The sequence below is a fragment of the Pocillopora damicornis genome, chromosome 14 (genome assembly GCF_964200805.1).
Source record: "Pocillopora damicornis chromosome 14, jaPocDami1.2, whole genome shotgun sequence".
In the NCBI taxonomy this organism is placed as follows: Eukaryota; Metazoa; Cnidaria; class Anthozoa; order Scleractinia; family Pocilloporidae; genus Pocillopora; species Pocillopora damicornis.
In genome coordinates, this window is record NC_142683.1 from 12,668,868 (window position 1) to 12,690,537 (window position 21,670).

At 38.6% G+C, this 21,670-nt stretch overlaps 2 protein-coding genes and 1 pseudogene across 7 annotated transcripts; 2 read left to right on the forward strand and 1 right to left on the reverse strand.

Annotated features, from left to right (window-relative positions):
- The first annotated feature begins 60 nt into the window (after positions 1 to 60).
- Positions 61 to 19,708, forward strand: LOC113683934 (crooked neck-like protein 1). Of its 5 annotated transcripts, none has more exons than XM_089194629.1 (11): positions 61 to 241; positions 710 to 769; positions 1,182 to 1,262; positions 2,147 to 2,212; positions 2,466 to 2,546; positions 4,986 to 5,081; positions 5,915 to 6,016; positions 6,279 to 6,343; positions 6,656 to 6,746; positions 19,107 to 19,199; positions 19,462 to 19,708. In XM_089194629.1, exons 2-11 carry the CDS (start codon positions 713 to 715, stop codon positions 19,582 to 19,584), a joined length of 855 nt encoding a protein of 284 aa, XP_089050755.1. In that variant the 5' UTR covers positions 61 to 241; positions 710 to 712; the 3' UTR covers positions 19,585 to 19,708. The 5 variants fall into 5 exon arrangements, with proteins under 5 accessions (XP_089050755.1, XP_089050756.1, XP_089050757.1 ...); XM_089194630.1 differs by lacking the exons at positions 4,986 to 5,081; positions 5,915 to 6,016; positions 6,279 to 6,343; positions 6,656 to 6,746 and adding exons at positions 16,428 to 16,520; positions 18,221 to 18,322; positions 18,594 to 18,658; positions 18,932 to 19,022; XM_089194631.1 differs by lacking the exons at positions 710 to 769; positions 1,182 to 1,262; positions 2,147 to 2,212; ... (3 more) ...; positions 6,279 to 6,343; positions 6,656 to 6,746 and adding exons at positions 12,037 to 12,096; positions 12,509 to 12,589; positions 13,555 to 13,620; ... (3 more) ...; positions 18,594 to 18,658; positions 18,932 to 19,022.
- On the forward strand, positions 6,778 to 7,423 carry LOC149034513 (crooked neck-like protein 1). Its single transcript, XM_089194638.1, has 2 exons — positions 6,778 to 6,922; positions 7,186 to 7,423. Exons 1-2 carry the CDS (start codon positions 6,875 to 6,877, stop codon positions 7,306 to 7,308), a joined length of 171 nt encoding a protein of 56 aa, XP_089050764.1. The 5' UTR covers positions 6,778 to 6,874; the 3' UTR covers positions 7,309 to 7,423.
- On the reverse strand, positions 8,907 to 11,640 carry LOC149034514 (E3 ubiquitin-protein ligase TRIM45-like; annotated as a pseudogene). Its single transcript, XR_016183156.1, has one exon. The product of XR_016183156.1 is annotated as an E3 ubiquitin-protein ligase TRIM45-like (transcript).
- Positions 19,709 to 21,670: the final 1,962 nt, after the last annotated feature.

Below are 21,670 nucleotides of genomic sequence, written 5' to 3' on the forward strand. Positions count from 1 at the left end.
ATCAAACCTAGCATATACAACTAGTACATTTAACCTTCAATTTTTCGTTTTATTCACCAGGAGGTGAAAACAAATCCGAATAATTACGACGCGTGGTTTGATTACCTTCGTCTGATGGAAAGTGAGGCAGATCCCGATACAGTGAGAGAAGTTTACGACACCCGCCGAGGAAAGGCGTTTATGGAGACGATACATTTACCTGTGGATCAACTATGCGCTGTACGAAGAACTTCTGGCGAAGGTTTGTTCTATTTTTGCAGCTGTTGGCCTACGCAGATGTAGATCAAGTCTGCAGAAGAAACTGACTCGTATAAGTGCTTCATCTTAATCCGGGTTTTGTTACCTAAGGTGGATTAGAGCGGTTTTGTCACTATCCTTCCATGGAAAGCTAGTCCATCTTAGTTCACCCTACTCCCCAGGTTTTTTTTTACCCCTTTCCCTTCCCTGAGCATTTCCTTAGGTTTTCATGGCAGTTCACTAGTACTCACTCGGACTTGTACCCCTGGGTGAAAAGAAGCAATACAAAATTAAAGTGGCATGGTGATGAACGGAACACATTGAAGGGTCGAACACAGACCTCTAGTTCCAGAGTTTAGCAAGTGAACTATTAAAAATTTGTACCAACGCTTCTCCAAAGTGCAGATGTAAAATATATTCCACATTGAAAACTTAAAGTTTTCTTGTGTCCGTCTGATTCTTGTTGTTACAGGACATGGACCGCACAAGACAGGTGTATCGTGCATGTTTGGATCTTATACCACACAAGAATGTAAACAACTGTTGAGAACTACCTTATTTGCGGTGCGTAGCGGTTGTTATATCCTGTACTATATTACTGCTTGAACATTACAACGTTCCCTACTCTGTCTGATTATTTCTGAAACCCTAATTCTCCCAACTAATAACCAATCATTTCTTTGTCGGGTACTCATAGGAATTTAGTGTTATGTTAGGACAATGTTCCCAAGTTTATAATCCCTTTACGTCTTCATATGGCTTGACAGAGTAAAACTTAAACTAGGACTTTTTCATGTTGTCGGAAACTTTGCTTTTCCATTTAGGTATTATTTTGTTGTCCTTAATTTGTTCTTAAAAGGATAAGCAAGGTTTTGGATACATTTCGGTTTCTTTTTAACGAGATTAAGCAACGAATGTTTGTTTGTTTGTTTTTTTATTTCCAGTTCACTTTCGGTAAAGTCTGGCTGTTATATGCACAGTTTGAAATCCGTCAGAAGGATCTCAAGGCAGCACGGCAGGCGTTGGTAAGTAGAATGCGTAATTTCTTTATCTGGGTGAATATTTGAAATGGGCGGGCGTAGTCTTGCTCAAAAGTGGGCGAGAAGGGAACCGATTGCAGATCAGTTTGTGTTGATTCTTGTTCCGTCCCGGGTCATTGTGACGTGTTTATTTGCAAGACAGTTACTTTCACAATGCCTCTCTGAACCAAGAGGTATGATTGAGTATCGGCGAACTGTTTGGGAAAACCTTACGAGGGTGCTTGGTGCAAAGTTGACTGCAGTGGACAATACTTGAGATGGCTTGATGCCAACGAAAACAAGCTTGGCTGGTAGAAATGCAAACTCACGATCCGCCTAATCCATTAGCGCACTAGAGTTCCACGACTCTATGAGTAGTGTTACTCTTCCTGGATATGTGGTAGTTCATCGTAGGCTTCCAAACCCTTCCCCCCCCCCTCCCTCCAGGTTTCTGTGGATCTTCGCATGCACTAATTTAACCCCTTAACTCCTAAGATCTCATTAGTAGTTCTCCTTACTGTCTGCCAATGATTCTCATCATTTTATTTTGAAGAATTTGGTATCGGATCAATTAGTAATCCCATAATTGATATTTTTCTTTATTCTCGTCACTTGTTTACATGATATTGTAAAGATATAGTGAGGAGAAATTCTGTCTTGGTCACTCACGGGAGTTAAAGGGTTAAGGCCTACTGAATGGAGGGAGATGGAGGTACTGTGTCTCATCAAGACATAAACAATGGGACATCGCTTTCTCCTGGCCCCATCCAACAACATAAAAAGTGGCCTGGTCAGGAACTTTCAATCCGTGTTCCAGCTTCCCGAACTACCATTCCAGTCCATTGTGTCTCACACACGCTCTGCTAATGTATTATTTGTGTTCGTCACAGGGCACAGCGATCGGGAAATGTCCCAAAGACCGACTCTTCCGAGAATACATCGGTCTCGAGTTACAGGTGAGTAGAAAGATTAGGAAAAAGAACTCCAAGGAGTTGAGACCTTAATCTAAAAATCTTTATCGAAGTGATTTTCTAAGCCTTCCCCCTTCCACTCCTTAACCATTTCAATTCTTACTTTTTCTCGACTTTTTGTGTTTCTTAGAAATATTGGTTACTTTTTTAGCTGACTCCAATTGCGACTCCGTGACGGTGTCTCTAGTTACCCTTTGTGATGCAAATTCTGCCTCTTTGTTCGTTTTGCTTTTAACAGCTTCGAGAATTTGATCGCTGTCGTAAGTTGTACGAGAAATTCCTGGAGTTTAATCCTGCAAATTGTACCACATGGGTCAAGGTTAGGAGAGAGTGTTTTATGTTATTATTGTTGAGAAGTAGTTGTTTTATTATTGTTTTATAAGTGTGCCGCACAATTAACTATAAATGGAGTTTGACAAGAACAAAACTTGCCGACGGAAGGTTATCGAACTGGGAATGAAGAAACTAAGAAACGTTTGAGTAAACAAACGTAAGAACAAAACAAGTCAAATAAGGGCATGAATATTAACAAACAGGGACCTTAGGCGGTTAGGACGGCAACACGAGACGGAGATCAAGAAATGAATTTATCTTTTTAGTTAAGATTTTGCAAATGGCTGGACGTGTTTATTGTCTCTTACGGCACTACATCTTTACTTCGGCATAACTTATGTAAGCAGTGTTGAGTTCAAAATGGAATTTTAAATAATTTGCTGTTTGTCGGAGTTTCCTTTCTCAGATCACGCAAATTTTGGTGATTTCACGTCGTTGTTTTGCAGAGGAAGGCTAAGAAATGTACAAATTTTAAATCGCACGAGCTGAGCTATTGTTCTGCTCATTAGATCTTTTGTTTTTCCACTTCCTCGTTGCTGTCGACGTTGGGGTTAGCTTAAGGTTCCCAATGATCAAGCTAAGGGAACGAAATTAAACCGACGATATGTTTATTAAATGTGCGGCAGTCAAGGGAGACTCTGTGTAAGATATGTGAAGAAGGAAAAGTACCGTGAATAGTTTGGGAAAGGTAACAGATTAACCCTTTAACTCCCAAGATAAGATTGTCAATTCTCCCCTTTAGCTGCAACACATTTTACTCGTAAATTCGTTGGGAGAATTGGTTGTTAGATCAAGATGTAGACTTCTACCTGATAAGTTTGAGTTAGCTGGATAATGTGTGTTAAACGATAAAAATAGAACGATATTTAATCTGAAATATTGTAAGGGTTTCCTTATATTGGTGTTGGGAAAAAGAATGGAAATACTATATTACTTTAAGCCATTCGATACAAAAATTATAATAAGACAGGTTGATTATTTCTTATTCCTTTTGGCGATCTCATCTAAGTACAATTTCTTTCACCTTTTTCTTATTGCGGTTGTGAATTTGGTACGGAAACAGTTGCTCCGTTTCTACGGTGATTAGATCTTGTTGTACTATTTTGTGATAAGCTATGTTTTTAATTATGACAATTTTCTCGTTGTAAATCTCTCTGGTAAAAGTTAACCTCGCACAGGAATTCCTGGAAACTTCTGCTTCTTATATTATTGATTACTTTCAGATTTTTGGTTTTTTTTTTATCCAATTCCAAGTCAAATTCACGATTCCAGAATATTTCTTAAATTTTGAGTATACACCTTCAACACCTCTTTTTAAAAAGGTGACTCTGATTGTAAATAGCTTATGCTTTTTCATCTCCGCACTGAATTTGTAATCATATCAAACTCTTTCCCCAGTGCGACGAACATTTGTTTTTCTCGGTTCCAGGTGTACGCAACCACTAACCCCACGTAATGCGCATGCTCTCCGTTACGAATTTTCAAAATAGCAGACAGGCCAAAGAGGGAAATGAAAAAAAACAAAGCGATTTTGCAATGAACACTCAACATACACCCTCGTTAGAAAGGCGAATCCACGGAAGAAAGATACAAAACTGTATGATATTGAGATTGATATGATATTAAATCGATACCGAGGACCCGTTTCCAACTTGCTAAGAAGTGCATTTAGTTGCCTTCCTCCACGATTACTAGCTTTTTTGACAGCTTTCTGAAGACAGAATACTTTCTTTCTGAAGACTTCTGATATGCGGCTATTGATTATTACACCTCGTATATCTGATTGCTCAAACACTTTGTTTACGATTGTTGAAAGGAACGACTCATGGTTCTCCGTCTTTGTCTTTACATTGCTTTGAAGTAGTATAGATTAGTAAGCTGAAACGAAAAATTAATCAGGGAAGTTTACGAAAAATCCAGCGAACAAGCTTAAAAGGGGCATTTATTTAGAATTCATATTTCAACGAACATCACAAATCTTACCTGTTTATCTTGTAAATAAACGATGGCAGATTAATTCTCGAAGCGCTTTCTGAGTTTCCCGATCCCTCTCCTACTGCTTTCACGCTTACAAAATAAGAAAAAATCAAAAGGAGGAAATAAAGCTGTTTTGAAACGCGATTTGACGAGCGTAAATCTGCTTTTTGTTCGACACTTTATATATCAAAACAAAGGAAATTTGTTCCTCTTTTTGATTCTGACGGTACATTTTTAGTTTGCGCCTGCGTAAAAGAGATATCACCCGAGACCCTTCGCTCGGTCGTGTTTTGATCAAAAACGCCTTGTTAATTTCACGCAACCGCTCGGAGAAAAGGTAAAAATGACGAGGGAAAAATTTTACCTTCAAGTTAGAAAATTAGCGAAATAGAAAGCCACAATATTATAGTTTAATATTTCAGAGGTACATTGAATGCTTTTTCCGTAGACAATCCGCACGATGGAAACCATTCTTGGTGATGCTGACAGGGCACGTGCGCTGTTTGAACTGGCTGTTAACCAACCTTTGCTTGATATGCCCGAGGTAATGTATTGCAATGAAGGGTGTATTTAACTCAACGCACGGCATATTCTGTTTCATTTGTTGCCAGTTCCAGGCTCACGGCGGCTGTGGGAAGACCTGCGCGGTGTTTCCATTCCATCTCGGAAGAGTAACAATACTTTTGGTCTTTAATTGTGCTCTCGAAATTAGAACAAACCTCGACAGATATGCAAATTTGTGGAACCTGTATTAAGCGGTATCGTATTTAGCGGTCGGTTGTCAAAGTCCGGAATTAGTCTCCCCTTAATTACTGTAATTTTCACCTTGGATTAAAACCGGAAGTTATGTTTTCACGAGAAATTAGTAGTTCATCATTTTTTCATCATTGTAAGCTGAGGAAAAGTCCTTCTAAAATTGTCACCACTAATGGGCGTTACCACCAGCGCCTTTGTTTGGAGGCTTGGCATATTAACTCCACCCACGCTCCTTTAAATCGTGACGATGGCGGTTTGCTTCCTGGCGCCTATTTACACCTCGTCCAAAAAAAAAAAAAGGCCGCTAATTAGTGATCATATAAAAGGACCTCTTGTTGCAGCATTTAGATCACCCCTGATGAAGGCACTAGACAGGAGTGTCGAAACGTTGGGTCTATGAGTTGTAACTTCTTGGTTACATTCATTAAATCTGTAAACCAGAGTAGCATCAAACTATGTCTGATTGTCCACCAGGTTGCCGTGTGAACTTTAATATAAGTCCTCTTCTTTTACTCAGCTTTCACGAAATTTCCCCTCGTTTCCCCCTCTTTGAATTGTTCAAATTATTTTATTAAAACATCTAGCAGCAAGCGAAGAACTGTAGTTTTTTTTTGTTCTTAGGTTGTATGGAAAGCTTACATAGATTTTGAGATAAACTTGGAAGAGTACGACAAAACACGAGATCTGTATGAGAGGCCACTAAAAGGAACGCAACACGTCAAGGTAGTATTTTTTAATTATTTTTCCCTAAATTCGATGTCTGCTATTTTGTTGAATCTCTTGTGCAAGAGTAAATATTTCCATTATTTCTTTCTATTTGAGTGTGATCGTTTTTAGTGCCTCGCAAAAGTGTAGTGTGTCGTTAATTTCATCATTAACCGCGAACATGTCGAAGCAAATTTGCAGCCATGTTTCCCTGTATTCGCTTTCCTTGTGCAAGGCTCTAGTTTCCGTCTGTGATTCTCCTGAAATGTTCTCTTTATAGGTTTGGATTAGTTTTGCACAGTTCGAGGCCTCTACAGCAACCGATGAAAGCATCATACAAGCAAGGTGTGTAAAAAGGCTATCCCACATTCTCGATCGAGACCGTGACTATGGTAGTTCATAAGTGGAAAGCCAACGGTCACGCAACGCCCGCGTTCATAAGAGGAAAGCCTATAGTCACGCAACGCCCGATGAACCTTTGCGGAGAGCCCCAGAGCGGACAACTCAATGGAAGATTTATTTGTTCTGTAGGAGAGGATTCATGATGGAATATTTAATTTGAAATAGTTTCTACTGCTTCAAATGCTACCAAAAAATCTGTGAAATTGAATCCTCACCTTTCTCTATTTTGTTTCTACTATAAATATTAATTTTCAGGACTGTTTACGAACGCGCCAGCAAATCTCTCACAAACGCAGAGGAGAAAGAAGAACGAGTGATGGTACTGGAAGCGTGGAAAGAGTTCGAGGTATTATTAAAATTGGTTGTACGAATAAAGAAACTTTTTTGAAAGGTCGAATCCGATTTAATTTTATTATTTTGATCCTCTAGGACAAATATGGAAACGTAAACTCACAAGACAAAATCAAGAAAAAGATGCCTCGTCGAGTAAAGAAGAGGAAAAAAGTACAAACGGACGACGGAGTAAGAAATCTCTCCAAACGTATTCAAATAACTTCGATCGTCTGTCGTCACGCAATTCGTTGCCTAAGCCAAAATGTCGCGTGACATATCGATTCTGTATTCAGTTTGCTTACGATTTTTGTTCCTAATGCAGCTGTTATCAGATATAATTCGTAGCCGCGTGTATAATACTTTAGCCTCACTGCAATTTTCTTTTCTCTTTGTTAGATTTTACCTTTTTTTTATGGAGATTTGAAACACTATTAAAATATTTTTCCTTGCAGTCAGACGCTGGATGGGAAGAATACTATGATTACATCTTTCCTGACGATGAAGCCAACATGCCCAACTTTAAACTGCTCCAGATGGCCAGGCTTTGGAAAAAGAACCAACAACAAATGGAATAATTATTTGTTGTTGTTGTTGTGGCTACTGGTTTTTTTGCTGTCGTATAAATATCACTAATTGTGTGCAGAATGTTTACTAAACAATAGAATAAAACTTCAATCTGTTCACTGTTAAGTGTTGAAGTCAGTCCTAAAGAAGTGGTTTTGTAGTTTGACAAGGGATGGGGGTGGGGTAGAAGTATTAGAGGGGGAGGTGTAAGGGGCACAAATGTGGCTTCATGAGTTCGTGACGTCCAAATCAAATTGCTGACAGATCTCTGTTATCCCTTTAATGCTAACATCAGTATACATATTCTCCATACTGCTCTCTATGCATTTCCTAAGGTATTGACAAGGAGACTTTTTATTTAACAATGAAGAGCTTCTCTAGTTGGTGATTCCCTCCTTAATTGTTGTGACCTTATTATTTGATTCGGGGAGGAGAAGGGGGGGGGATTAGATACTGGTCACTCTTAGGGTTTGAAGGGTCAGTGCAATGGTCTCAGACAAGAAAATTTTTGGAGCTGACCAAATTCATGCAATTGGATCTGTTGAAGTGTCTGTCTTGATTCCCTTGTTTTCCAAACTTGTATGAAAAAGTTCCTGAAAGATCAAATATTTTTATACAATGATTGTGTCAATGGAAAATATGAAGGCTGAAGATTAATTTGGTAACGAGCCCTGAATAGAGTGTGACTGAAAATTGCATACATTGAACACAAGAACACAAGTATTTAAAATATTTTTATTCATCCAAACTACAAAACTACCCAAAAAATGGTTAGGACCTGGGAACTCTAGAACTCAATTCCAGTGCCTTCACTCTTTAACTCCAAGAGATGATTAACATGTAAATTCTCCACGCAATTGCAAAATGTTATCTTGCAAACAGGTTATGAGAACATACAAGCTTATCAGCTGCTGGGTGTTATTCTGATGTAACATCAAATTCTCTTGTCGGATTTATAGAGAAATGTATGGAAGTTAGTGGGGAGAATTACTAATTGGATCTTTGCATTCAAAGGGTGAAGTCACTTGGCCATGGTCTTTCTGCAACTTTCAATCAAATAACATTGGAGCAAGCAAACTCCCTTCAATTCACTTTGGAGATAATTGGTGAAAAAGACACGGATAGCTAGACTACATCATTCATTTAAAAGAATATACCTAATTGAAACATTTTATAGCTAACTACCTGAAACCCCTTATACAAGGCACAGAAAATTAAGGTCCCATTGATTATGTCTTTTTTTCTTTTGGTTTTTTTTTTTGCTCTATTCAGTGAAGTTTTGTCCAGATTACATTAGACCATATGATAGTTCTCTGCCCAGATGAGGTCTGCGTCTTCCTGAAATATCTGGTCTTCTTATTCGAAAGAATGAAGTAAAAGGCACACCACCTGAAGAAAAGTTAAATATATCCTAGACTCGTTTAAGTTTCCTTTTCTGAATATAATTTTCCTATGTATCTGACTGCTCTTGGGGTGTTAGTTAATTTTGCGCTAACCCCCTTCCCCCTGGCTTCTGTAGTTGAGGGCTAACGATGCATTGACACCGTTGAGTGTTTCTGCTGCTTGTGAAGAAATTTTGCTCAAAAAAATTGAATGATTCGACTTAAGTTTTCGCTGGCATACAGCATTTGAATGATTCATAGAATTGTAACACATTTACCTCAGAATGTATATTTTCTTAGCTGTACAGCTTGTGACTAGTATACGCCCATCTGGCGCTGTTACAACTCGAAGTGGATCTTTTAAAGGAACGGTAGTTTTGCCTGTAAAGCGACCGTCCAAAGAAAATTGCTGAACTCTGTTATTGTCTGAGTCACAAACAAGAAGGTTATCAGAGCCGTCTAAACACATGGCACGGGGTGAGTTGAACTGTCCGTCTTGATTCCCTTTTTCGCCAAACTGGTATAGGAAAGTGTTTGACGCATCAAATGCTTTTATGACCTCATTGTTTATTTCAGTTACTAGGAAAATGTTTTTGTAAGGAATGCAGCTGTATGATTTGCTGAGTTTCTCTGGACCATCGTCTCCTATTGTGAATAGAGCTTCGCCCTCTTTTGACATTACTTGAACTCTATTGTTGGAGAATTCACTGACAACAATACGTTCTGTATCGTCAAGGCAAATACGAAGTGGATTCTTGAAGTGTCCTTTTCCCTCAACTTTTTTTCCAAAGGTTTTTACAACAGATCCTGTCTGGATATTTATATGTTGGATTCTATTATTTGCTTGATCTGCAATTAGTAATTCGTTGTTGTTTAAAAATAACACATCATCCTGAATTGTCCAGGATGTGTTCCTTCTTTTCCAATTTGTTTTGAACAGTTCCCTTCCTTATTGAATACAAAAACACAGTGTCCAAGATTATCTACAACAGCTATGTCGCCTTGCGTGTTTACAGCGATTCCAGTTTGTCGCTTGAACTCCTGCCCTTGGTTGAACTTCAAGTCCAACTCACCAACTACGACAAGTTGACGTTCTTTCACTGCCAAAGGAAACGGAGAGGTAGAAAGCTTTTCGCCATTAATCTTCACCTCAACGCTGTAGGCGCCAGGAACTTTAGGTGTAAACTTCACCGTAAGATTTCCGTCTCCTTTTTCGTGAACAGTCACGTTTGTGACATCTTCGGTGGGTTTTATCAGCAATTCAACTTGATCGTTAAGATCGGCCTGGTTATTAATCTCTCCTTCTGTTGTGTGTGGACACAAGGTAAACTCTGCTTCTACACCAGCTTGGAAAGTTTGGTCCAGTCCTTCTACAGTTGATTTAGCTGCGAGTTGAATAAAACCCAGTTTCAAGTCTTGTTGGGATGCCGCGTTAAATTTGGCAAATGTAGTCTGGTGACGTTTTGGAACTTCAACCCCACGAAGCTCTTGAAATCTCTGCCTCAAAGCTTCTTTATTCTGCATTATATCCGAGCTTGAGCTTCTCTGCACCAGATTCTCCGCAAACTCAGCTGCTTGGCTTATTTGTTTTACTAGGGATTTTACTTCCTGTTTATCCGCGTTAATCTTCTCAAGTCTCGACATACGTGTTGTTTCCAGGGATACAATCGCTTCTCGCTCGCGCTGTCCAATGTTTGCTATCATTTGTTCGGCTGTTCGCGAGACTTCTCGCTTGGCTGTTGCGAAATTTCTATCAAGCTCAGAAATCGTTTCTTCGAACTCCTTGATGACTTGACAAAGTTGGGTTTCTTTTTCCTTGATGATCTTAGCGCCAGACATGATGTTTTCTTTTTCGTCGTGTGCTGCTTTGTCGAACAAAACGGCGATGTGGTTTTGATGATCCGTGACAATGCAGATTGGACAAATGCAAACTTGACACTGCGAGCAAAAGAACCGTGTGACTTCTTTCTCGTGGAACTGTTGTGAGCAAAATGGCTGTCGCTTCAGTAGTGCTTCGTAATCCTCTTCTTTAAAGTCTTCAACTGGCTTGACTTTGTGTCCCTCAAACGTTGCAATCAGCAGTTGATGCGCATTGAAACAATCCGGGCACATGAATCGTCCGCAATCAAAGCAATAGTACATCTGAGAGTTGGTTTTTCTGCAATGGGAACAAGCAATGCTACTTGCATTACCACTTTGTCGAACGGCGAGGAGACTCGACAAACTTTTGTGGAAAAAACTGATGGGCAAATGGTCGAAGTGGTCTCCTTCTGGTAAATCGATTTCCGCGTGACACTCCGGGCATCGGAATTTTCCTTGCCTCTGGCTCATTATCGCATGCTTCTCTAAACACTTGCAACAAAACGTGTGAAGACATGAAATAGTTTTAGGTTCGGTGTAAGTATCAAGACAGATTGAGCAAGTAACTTGCTTCTTGAGATCTTTCAAAAGAGACTCCATCTTCAAAGCGAATCAAACTAGACTGTCAGGAGACTCTTAATACAGTAGCTTGAAAGCAGATATCATTTTAGGTTTCCATGAAAACAGAACAAAGTCCGTATCGACTGATTGCCACTGACCAATCAAACTCTTTGTTTTGGCTTTGGTTTCGACTTTTTATGTTTTCCTATCTTACCTCATTTTTTTTCCTTAGAATGCTTCCAGGTGAAGTTAATTTGTCACTTCACAGGAAAGGACTTAGTAAAATTAAACTTAGTAAAATTAAAAAATATCATAAAAATGTTTTTTAACATGGATGATTGTTTCTATAGTTTTGGGGGCTGATGGAAAAAAACAAAAAGAAAAGAAAAAAGAAGCAGTGTGTGATGTTTGTTGCAAATTCCGTGCGAGAAGAAACAAGGTCACGCATTGTTTAACTTCAGGCGTTCAGCCGAAATTATTCAAGTGCCTTTGTAGCAATTCTTTTTGACTTCGTCCTTTTAGAGGTTCTCTTTGGCAAGCCACCTCGTCATCTAAATCCAGGTTTGTTACCCAAGGTGGATTGGAGCGGTTTTGTCAATATCCTTCCATGGAAAGCTAGTCCATCTTAGTTCACCCTACTCCCCAGGTTTTTTTTTACCCCTTTCCCCTCCCTGAGCATTTCCTTAGGTTTTCATGGCAGTTCACTAGTACCCACTCGGACTTGTACTCCCGGGTGGTAAGAAGCACTACAAAATTAAAGTGGCATGGTGATGAACGGAACACAATTAAGGGTCGCACACAGACCTTTAGTTCCAGAGTTTAGCAAGTGAACTATTAAAAATTTGTACCAACGCTTCTCCAAAGTGCAGATGTAAAATATATTCCACATTGAAAACTTAAAGTTTTCTTGTGTCCGTCTGATTCTTGTTGTTACAGGACATGGACCGCACAAGACAGGTGTATCGTGCATGTTTGGATCTTATACCACACAAGAAGGTAAACAACTGTTGAGAACTACCTTATTTGCGGTGCGTAGCGGTTGTTATATCCTGTACTATACTACTGCTTGAACATTACAACGTTCCCTACTCTGTCTGATTATTTCTGAAACCCTAATTCTCCCAACTAATAACCAATCATTTCTTTGTTGGGTATCCATAGGAATTTATAGTTGTATCAGGACAATGTTCCCAAGTCTATAATCCTTTTACGTCTTCATATGGCTTGACAGAGTAAAACTTAAACTAGGATTTTTTCATGTTGTTGGAAACTTTGCTTTTCCATTTAAGTATTATTTTGTTGTCTTTAATTTGTTCTTAAAAGAATAAGCAAGGTTTTGGATATATTTCGGTTTCTTTTTAACGAGATTAAGCAGTGAATGTCTGTTTTTTTATTTTTTCATTTCCAGTTCACTTTCGGTAAAGTCTGGCTATTGTATGCACAGTTTGAAATCCGTCAGAATGATCTCAAGGCAGCGCGGCAGGCGTTGGTGAGTGTCATGGGTGATTTCATTATCTGGATGGATAGGGCGGGCGGGCGTAGTCTTGCTCAAAAGTGGGTGAGAAGGAAACCGTTTGCAGATCAGATTGTGTTGATTCTTGTTTCGTCCCGATTCATTTCAAAGTGTTCTTCTGCAAGACAGGTACTTTCACAATGCCTCTCTGAACCAAGAGGTATGATTGGGTACCGGCGAACTGTTTGGGAAAACCTTACGAGGGTGCTTGGTGCAAAGTTGAATGCAGTGGACAATACTTTAGATGGCTTGATGCCAACGAAAACGAGCTTGGCTGGTAGAAATGCAAAGATTTGTTGTGAACACAAAATCACGATCCGCCTAATCCATTAGCGCGCTAGAGTTCCACGACTCTTCCCACGAAATTAATGGTTTACATCGGCGAAGATAATCGCGGATTTCTTAGAATGAAGTTACTATGAGTAGTGTTACTCCACCTCGATATGTGGTAGTTCATCGTAGGCTTCCAACCTCCCCCCCCTCCCCCTCCAATTTTCTGAGGATCCTCGCCTGTACTTATTTAACCCCTTAACTCCTAAAATCTCATTAGTAATTCTCCCTACTGTCTGCCAAATGATTCTCAATAAGTTATTTTGGAGAATTTGGTATCGGATCAATTAGTAATCCCATAATTGATATTTTTCTTTATTCTCGTCACTTGTCTGCATAATATTGTAAAGAAATAGCGAGGAGAAATTCTGTCTTGGTCACTCACGAGAGTTAAAGGGTTAAGGCCTACTGAATGGAGGGAGATGGAGGAAGGTACTATGTCTCATCAAGACATAAACAATGGGATATCGTTTTTCTCCTGGCCCCATTCAACAACATAAAAAGTGGCCTGGTATGGAACTTTCAATCCGTGTTCCAGCTTCCCGAACTGCCAGTCCAGTCCACTGTGTCTCACACACGCTCTGCTAATGTATTATTTGTGTTCGTCACAGGGCACAGCGATCGGGAAATGTCCCAAAGACCGACTCTTCCGAGAATACATCGGTCTCGAGTTACAGGTGAGTAGAAAGATTATGAAAAGGAACTCTAAGGAGTTGAGACCTTAATCTAAAAATCTTTATCGAAGTGAATTTTTAAGCCTTCCTCCTTCTACTCCTTAACCATTTCAATTCTTACTTTTTCTCGACTTTTTGTGTTTCTTAGAAATATTGGTTACTTTTTTAGCTGACACGAATTGCGACTCCGTTACGGTGTCTCTAGTTACCCTTTGTGATGCAAATTCTGCCTCTTTGTCCGTTTTGCTTTTAACAGCTTCGAGAATTTGATCGCTGTCGTAAGTTGTACGAGAAATTCCTGGAGTTTAATTCTGCAAATTGTACCACATGGGTCAAGGTTAGGAGAGAGTGTTTTATGTTTTTGTTGTTGAGAAGTAGTTGTTTTCTTATTGTTTTATAAGTGCCGCACAATTAACTATAAATGGAGTTTGACAAGAACAAAACTTGCCGACGGAAGGTTATCGAACTGGGAATGAAGAAACTAAGAAACGTTTGAGTAAACAAACGTAAGAACAAACAAGTAAAATAAGGGCATGAATATTATTAGGGACCTGCAAATTGTTCCACATGGGTCAAGGTTAGGAGAGAATGTTTTATGTTGTTAAAGTAGTTTTTTATTATTGTTTCATAAGTGTGCTTTTCTGACACTTGCAATTAACTATAGATGGAGTTTGACAAGAACAAAACTTGAAAACAGACGGAAGGTTATCGAATTGAGAATGAGAAACTAAGAAACGTTTGATTAAACAAACGTAAGAACAAACGATCGAAGGCAGGCCTGGATCGAAGGAATGTCCAGTCGCGCGCCCACACGAATGAACAAAAACAAAACAAGTAAAATAAGGGCATGAATATTAACAAACAGGGATCTTGGGCGGTTAGGACGGCAACGCTGAGGGAGACGTCGATCAAGAAATGAATTTATCTTTTTAGTTAAGATTTTGCAAATGGCTGGACGTGTTTATTGTCTCTTACGGCACTACATCTTTACTTCGGCATAACTTATGTAAGCAGTGTTGAGTTCAAAATGGAATTTTAAATAATTTGCCGTCGGAGTTTCCTTTCTCAGACCACGCAAATTTTGGTGATTTCACGTCGTTGTTTTGTAGAGGAAGGCTAAGAAATGTACAAATTTTAAATCGCACGAGCTGAGCTATTGTTCTGCTCATTAGATCTTTTGTTTTTCCACTTCCTCGTTGCTGTCGACGTTGGGGTTAGCTTAAGGTTCCCAATGATCAAGCTAAGGGAACGAAATTAAACCGACGATATGTTTATTAAATGTGCGGCAGTCAAGGGAGACTATGTGTAAGATATGTGAAGAAGGAAAGTACCGTGAATAGTTTGGGAAAGGTAACAGATTAACCCTTTAACTCCCAAGATAAGATAGTCAATTCTCCCCTTTAGCTGCAACACATTTTACTCGTAAATTCGTTGGGAGAATTGGGTGTTAGATCAAGATATAGACTTCTACCTGATAAGTTTGAGTTTACTGGATAATGTGTGTTAAACGATAAAAATAGGACTATATTTAATCTGAAATATTTTAAGGGTTTCCTTATATTGGTGTTGGGAAAAAGAATGGAAATATTATATTACTTTAAGCCATTCGATACAAAAATTATAATAAAACAGGTTGATTATTTCTTATTCCTTTTGGCGATCTCATCTAAGTACAATTTCTTTCACCTTTTTCTTATTGCGGTTGTGAATTTGGTACGGAAACAATTGCTCCGTTTCTACGGTGATTAGATCTTGTTGTACTATTTTGTGATAAGCTATGTTTTTAATTATGTCAATTTTCTAGTTTTAAATCTCTCTGGTAAAAGTTAGCCTCGCACAGGAATTCCTGGAAACTCCTGCTTCTTATATTATTGATTACTTTCAGACTGTTTTTTTTTTTATCCAATTCTAAGTCAAATTCACGATTCCAGAATATTTCTTAAATTTTAAGTGAACACCTTCAACACCTCTTCTTAAAAAGGTGACTCTGATTGTAAATAGCTTATGCTTTTTCATCTCCGCACTGAATTTGTAATGATATAGCTTATGCGAATAGCACGTAGTTTTCTTAGGGGCGGTACCTTGGGTACGCCCTTTCTTCTCCGAATTTTCTGTTTACTCTGTTGTTATTTAACAATCCTGTATGGCTATTTTCTCGAAAACTATCTTTTCAAGCGTAATTTCAATTCTGCCAATAGGTTAATTATAATTTGTATATTATCAATCTTGTCTTTGTTCTGGCCGATCTTAACCGTAAAATTAAGAAATTTAAGGTAGAAGATGATTTTGTGATTCAGTAAACAATTCGAAGGTGCACACTTAGTATGCAGGAACTGTCGTACGTACTCTAACGTGATTCGCTGGCTGAAACGGAGCGATCGCGATGTAAGAAGATTGACAGCTTAGAAGTGTCATCTTTGGTGTCACCTTTATAAGCTGGTGCACAGCATCTTTCAATGAGAGAATATAGCAAAGTAGAATAGTGTGGACTTATGTCGAAAGAAATAAGTTGAATTGTGGTGAATAAGATCAATACTGGGCTAGCTCCTAAGAGTAAAAATTGTAACAGGGGCTCAACCCGGAAATAAAGAAAATTCAACCGAGTGTTAGAGAGTAATTATACTAACATGTGTTCATATTATAGAAAGAAGTTACACGTTGATCACCCTATGGGAGTGAAAGGGTTAACTTGCAAATAGAGCACTTTTCGATTGAGGCAGTGAGAGGCCTCACAGGCGACGATAGTGAACTGTAAGCAGTCAGCTTTTATTAAAACCTTTGCTTAGTTTTCTCCTTTTTTCTATTTTTAGTACGCCGAACTGGAAACTATTCTTGGTGATACTGACAGGGCACGTGCGCTGTTTGAACTGGCTGTTAACCAACCTTTGCTTGATATGCCCGAGGTAATGTATTGCAATGAAGGGTGTATTTAACTCAACTCACGGCATATTCTGGTTTATTTGTTGCCAGTTCCAGGCGTCAAGTTAGTAAAACGGCAGCTGTGGGAAAAGCTGCGCGGTCTTTCCATTCCATCCCGGAAGAGTAACAATACTTTTGGTCTTTAATTATGCTCTCCAAACTAGAATAAACCTCGACAGACATGCAAATTTGTGGAACCTGTATTAAGCAGCATCATATTTAGCGGTCGGTTGTCAAAGTCCGGAATTAGTCTCCCTTAATTACTGTAATTTTCACTTTGGATTAAAACCGGAAGTTATGTTTTCACGAGAAGTTAGTAGTTCATCATAGTGAAAATGCTTCACTTCCTTTCGACTATTAACATTCGTATTCTCAAAATTTGTTTCAAGCACGAGTACGCGGTGTAAGTTCCTCTCTCTGAAGGTTATGTAGAAATAGAGAATCACTCACGCAGAACGGAAGTGACGTTGACAGAGTACTTAAAATACTAATAGTGTTAATCATTTCTGTTCGTGAGTCTGATTAGCAGCCGTGATTGTATAAGGTACGTTTGTATCGCCATTAATGCAGGCTTGAGTCTTGGTTACGGCACTCACGAAGCTTTTTTCTTTTTTTTTCATCTTCTTCCTTTTTCTTTTTTTTTTTCTTTTTATTTGCGCTACAAGAAGTGTCTTATCAAAACAATGGTTCATCGTGCAAAGGAATTGTCCTCTACGCATCAAGCATTCGTCGATGAGTGTAGGCATCTAAAATCTATGTTTCATCGCCTTGGTTACCCTAGTTCTTTGGTGAACTTTATTATCGACAAATGTGATTATTCCTCTACACCAGATACTAAGACAAAATCTGATGAAACTTTAAGAGTCAGTATTCTTTTCAAAGATCAAGTCTCAGTGAACATTGCCAAAAGACAAATGCGCGATCTCAGTTCAAAAATTGGCATTGATGTACAACCAGTCTACACCAGTAAGAAACTTGAGCAGGACCTAAAGCTTAAAGAAATCAAGCCACGCATCGTAAATCAGCATAGCGTTGTTTACTGTTTTAAATGTGATTTGTGTGATTCAAATTACGTCGGATATACGACGCGCCATTTGTTTCAACGCATTGCTGATCATCGATACTCTGCCATTGGTCGCCACCTGAGAGATGCCCATGGGAACATTGACTTACTCAATGAGAGCCAGTTTAGAATGCTTAAAAAATGTGGCACGAAATGGGATTGTCTTGTTTATGAAATGTTGTACATAAGAACAATAAGGCCCAATTTAATCACCCAGAGCGATTCCATTAGGGCCAAACTCTTTGTTTAACTTTTAACGCTTTGTAATTTATTCACCGCTTCATTATATATATACTCGATTTTATTATTTTAGTTTACTTGATAATGACGTTCTGGAAACGTCGAAACGTCGTGTCATGCTTCATAATATTTTATCGCAGATTTTTATTGTCAAATGTTTTACCAAATCTTTACTTATTCGAATTATTTTTTGTAACTGAACAAATTTATTAAGCTGCTTTATTTTCCCAATTTACTTAGTTTTGTAAGCAGAAGAAAAGTCCTCTTTTTTTACTCAGCTTTCACGAAATTTCCCCTTGTTTCCCCCTCTTTGAATTGTTCAAATTGTTATATTAAAACATCTAGCAGCAAGCGAATAGCTGTAGTTTTTTTTGTTCTCAGGTTTTATGGAAAGCTTACATAGATTTTGAGATAAACTTGGAAGAGTACGATAAAACACGAGATCTGTATGAGAGGCTACTAAAACGAACGCAACACGTCAAGGTAGTATTTTTTAATTGTTTTTCCCGAAATTCTATCTCTGCTATTTTGTTGAATCTCTTTTACATGAGCAGATATTTCCATTATGTCCTCCTATTCGAGTATGATTGTTTTTAGTGCCTCGCAAAAGTGTACTGTGTCGTTAATTTCATCATGATATTAATTAACCGCGAACACGTCGAAGCAAATTTGCAGCCATGTTTCCCTGTATTCGCTTTCCTTGTGTAAAGCTCTAGTTTCCCTCTGTGATTCTCCTGAAATGTTCTCTTTATAGGTTTGGATTAGTTTTGCACAGTTCGAGGCCTCTACAGCAACCGATGAAAGCATCATACAAGCAAGGTGTGTAAAAAGGCTATCCTACATTCTCGATCGAGACCGTGACCATGGTAGTTCATAAGAGGAAAGCCTACGGTCACACAACGCCCGATGAACCTTTGCGAAGAGCCCTAGAGTGAACTACCCAATGGAAGATTTATTTTTCCTGTAGGAGAGGATTCATGGTGGAATATTTAAGTTGAAATAGTTCTATTGCTTTAAATGCTATCAAAAAATCTGTGAAATGGAATCCTCACCTTTCTCCATTTTGTTTGTACTATAAATATTATTTTTCAGGACTGTTTACGAACGCGCCAGCAAATCTCTCAGAAACGTAGAGGAGAAAGAAGAACGAGTGATGGTACTGGAAGCCTGGAAAGAGTTCGAGGTATTATTAAAATTGGTTGTATGAATAAGGAAACTTTTTTTGAAAGGTCGAATCCGATTTAATTTTATCATTTTGATCCTCTAGGACGAATATGGAGACGAAAGCTCACAAGAAAAAATAAAGAAAAAGATGCCTCGCCGAGTAAAGAAGAGGAGAAAAGTACAAACGGACGACGGAGTAAGAAATCTCTTCAAACGTATTCAAATAACTTCGATCGTCTGTCGTCACGCAATCCGTTGCCTAAGCCAAAGTGTCGCGTGACATATCGATTCTGTTTTCAATTTGCTCACGATTCTGTTCCAAATGTGGCTGTTATCAGAAATAATTCGAAGCCGCGTGTATAATATTTTAGCCTCACTGCAATTTTCTTTTCTCTTTGTTAGATCTTACATTTTTCTTTGGAGATTTGAAACACTATTAAAATTATTTTTCTTTGCAGTCAGACGCTGGATGGGAAGAATACTATGATTACATCTTTCCTGACGATGAAGCCAACATGCCTAACTTTAAACTGCTCCAGATGGCCAGGCTTTGGAAAAAGAACCAACAACAAATAGAATAATTATTTTTGTAGTTGTTGTGGCTTCTGGTTTTTTTTTTTTTTTTTGCTGTCATATAAATATCACTAATTGTGTGCAGAATGTTTACCAAAAAACAGAATAAAACTTCAATCTGTTCACTGTAAAGTGTTGAAGTCATTCTTAAAGGAGTGGTTTGTAGTTTGAAAAGGGGGTGGGGTGGGGTAGGGGTGCCAGAGGGGGAGGTGTAAGTGGCAGAAATGTGACTTCATGAGTTTGTGACGTCATAGGTAGTAAGAGCGTTACGACTGGGCACTGGTGACAAAATCAAACCGACAAGACTTGTGCATTTATATATTACTTTATTGTTTATAAACTCAAGCCATTAATTTTTAGTTAATTAAATTATTTCCTTTTAAAAAAGTGTTGATGCAAGTCTAAGAAAAACATTTGACAATGAAATCTCCAACTTGATTTTTCAATTTTACAATGTTCCTTTTCTAGCAAGCTGACATTTTTCACTATCTTGGAAACCCAGTTCTAAAAAGTATTCTGAAATTGGCTATCATTAAGCTCTGTTTTCACAGAAACCTATTTTTGTCGAAGATAAATTATCAAGATATTTATTATTGGGTTTTGCTGGTCATGTCACCCATCAGTAAGTGCTCAAATATGAAATATGCATACTCACTAATGAATGACATCTAAATATATATTTCTGCATATACCATTACTAAGAAATTATGCTCGTGTTTTGAACTATTGTCGATGTGAAAAAGAATCTTATTAAAAAATAAATAGCCACTATTTCTATAAATATTCGAAAGTGATCCAGCACTAAATCTAAAACAGAATGACAAATCTCCTACTACCTGGCCTCAAAAAAAAATTAACAATTTGCTATTTGTGCATGTAAAGACATTATTATTGATAAAGTTACTGATATAGTTTACCACTCACTGTTTTCTAATCAGATTTTGAGGTAAAACCTCTTTCATGGTCTTTAGCAGTAATCTTGTGGAAAATTTTGTGACATAAATTATTTTGCCCCAAATTTGTCTTTGCCAGTTTTAGTGTTTGACTTTAATTCATGTACATTAGTTCACCTTCTTTAGATTGGCGTTTCTTCTGCCTCATCAAGAGGGCGAAATTCTGGGTTGTAACTGTGAGAAAAGAATCAACCGTGTAAAGCCTTAATATTGCATAAACAAGGGTACGTAAGGAAGGTTTGCGTTAAGGGATGGGGGTGGGGAGGGAATGTGTCCCAAGGCCCTGATCCCTTAGATGAAAAAATCTGATCATAACATGTCAGGCAAATTACGGAGAATGCGATAAAAAATTGTTACTGCTGCGCATGAAAACCGTGCATGGCCAACGTTCACGCCTTGTTCAGGACTTGCGGTCTAGAGAGACATCCTGTCCAAGACGTTACAAAATCATACGTCCTGTTAAAATCTTATATCAAGACCTTGGTTAACCCTCGATCAGGCGTTCTTATCTTCCGGGAGAGGGGGAATGGTGCAGTGATACAGGAGTAGGCGGAACGAGGCTGGCGGAACGTGTTCCCGACCACTGACTCTTGCGCTGCTACGCCATCGCGCGCCTGGTCGCAGGTTAAGACAACAACGGTCACATCCAACAGGGCAGGTTGTACTTGGTTACGCTCAAATTGTTGTCAAGAGGGGGGATTTGAATTGGCAAGGGTGGCTTCACCCGAGCCTGGATGAAGCATCAATTTGAAGATGATTTTGGGGCAGTATGAGCGATCAAGCAAGCAGAAACAAAACAAAAACATTTACCGCCTCCCATAGGAACAAGTATACAAAGGGTGTGTTCACCTACCCCTGGTAAATTTCTCGGTACGTACCCAGTTTCCACGCGGTTTTTCGGTTAAATTTTTTTGCCATATGATACTGTTGTAAATCTGTCATTGACTAAGCTTGTTCTGTCAAGATGGCTAAAGATTAGCCTCTTATTTTTTTGCAAACACAAAAAAGAACCCACTAATTAATGTAAATGAGACTGGAGGCAGCTTCATATGTTGGCATTCAATGTAATTCTTGACTTACTCACTGCTATGTTTTGCAAAAAAAATTTACTGCTTCAGTCCTATCATCAGAAAACTACATA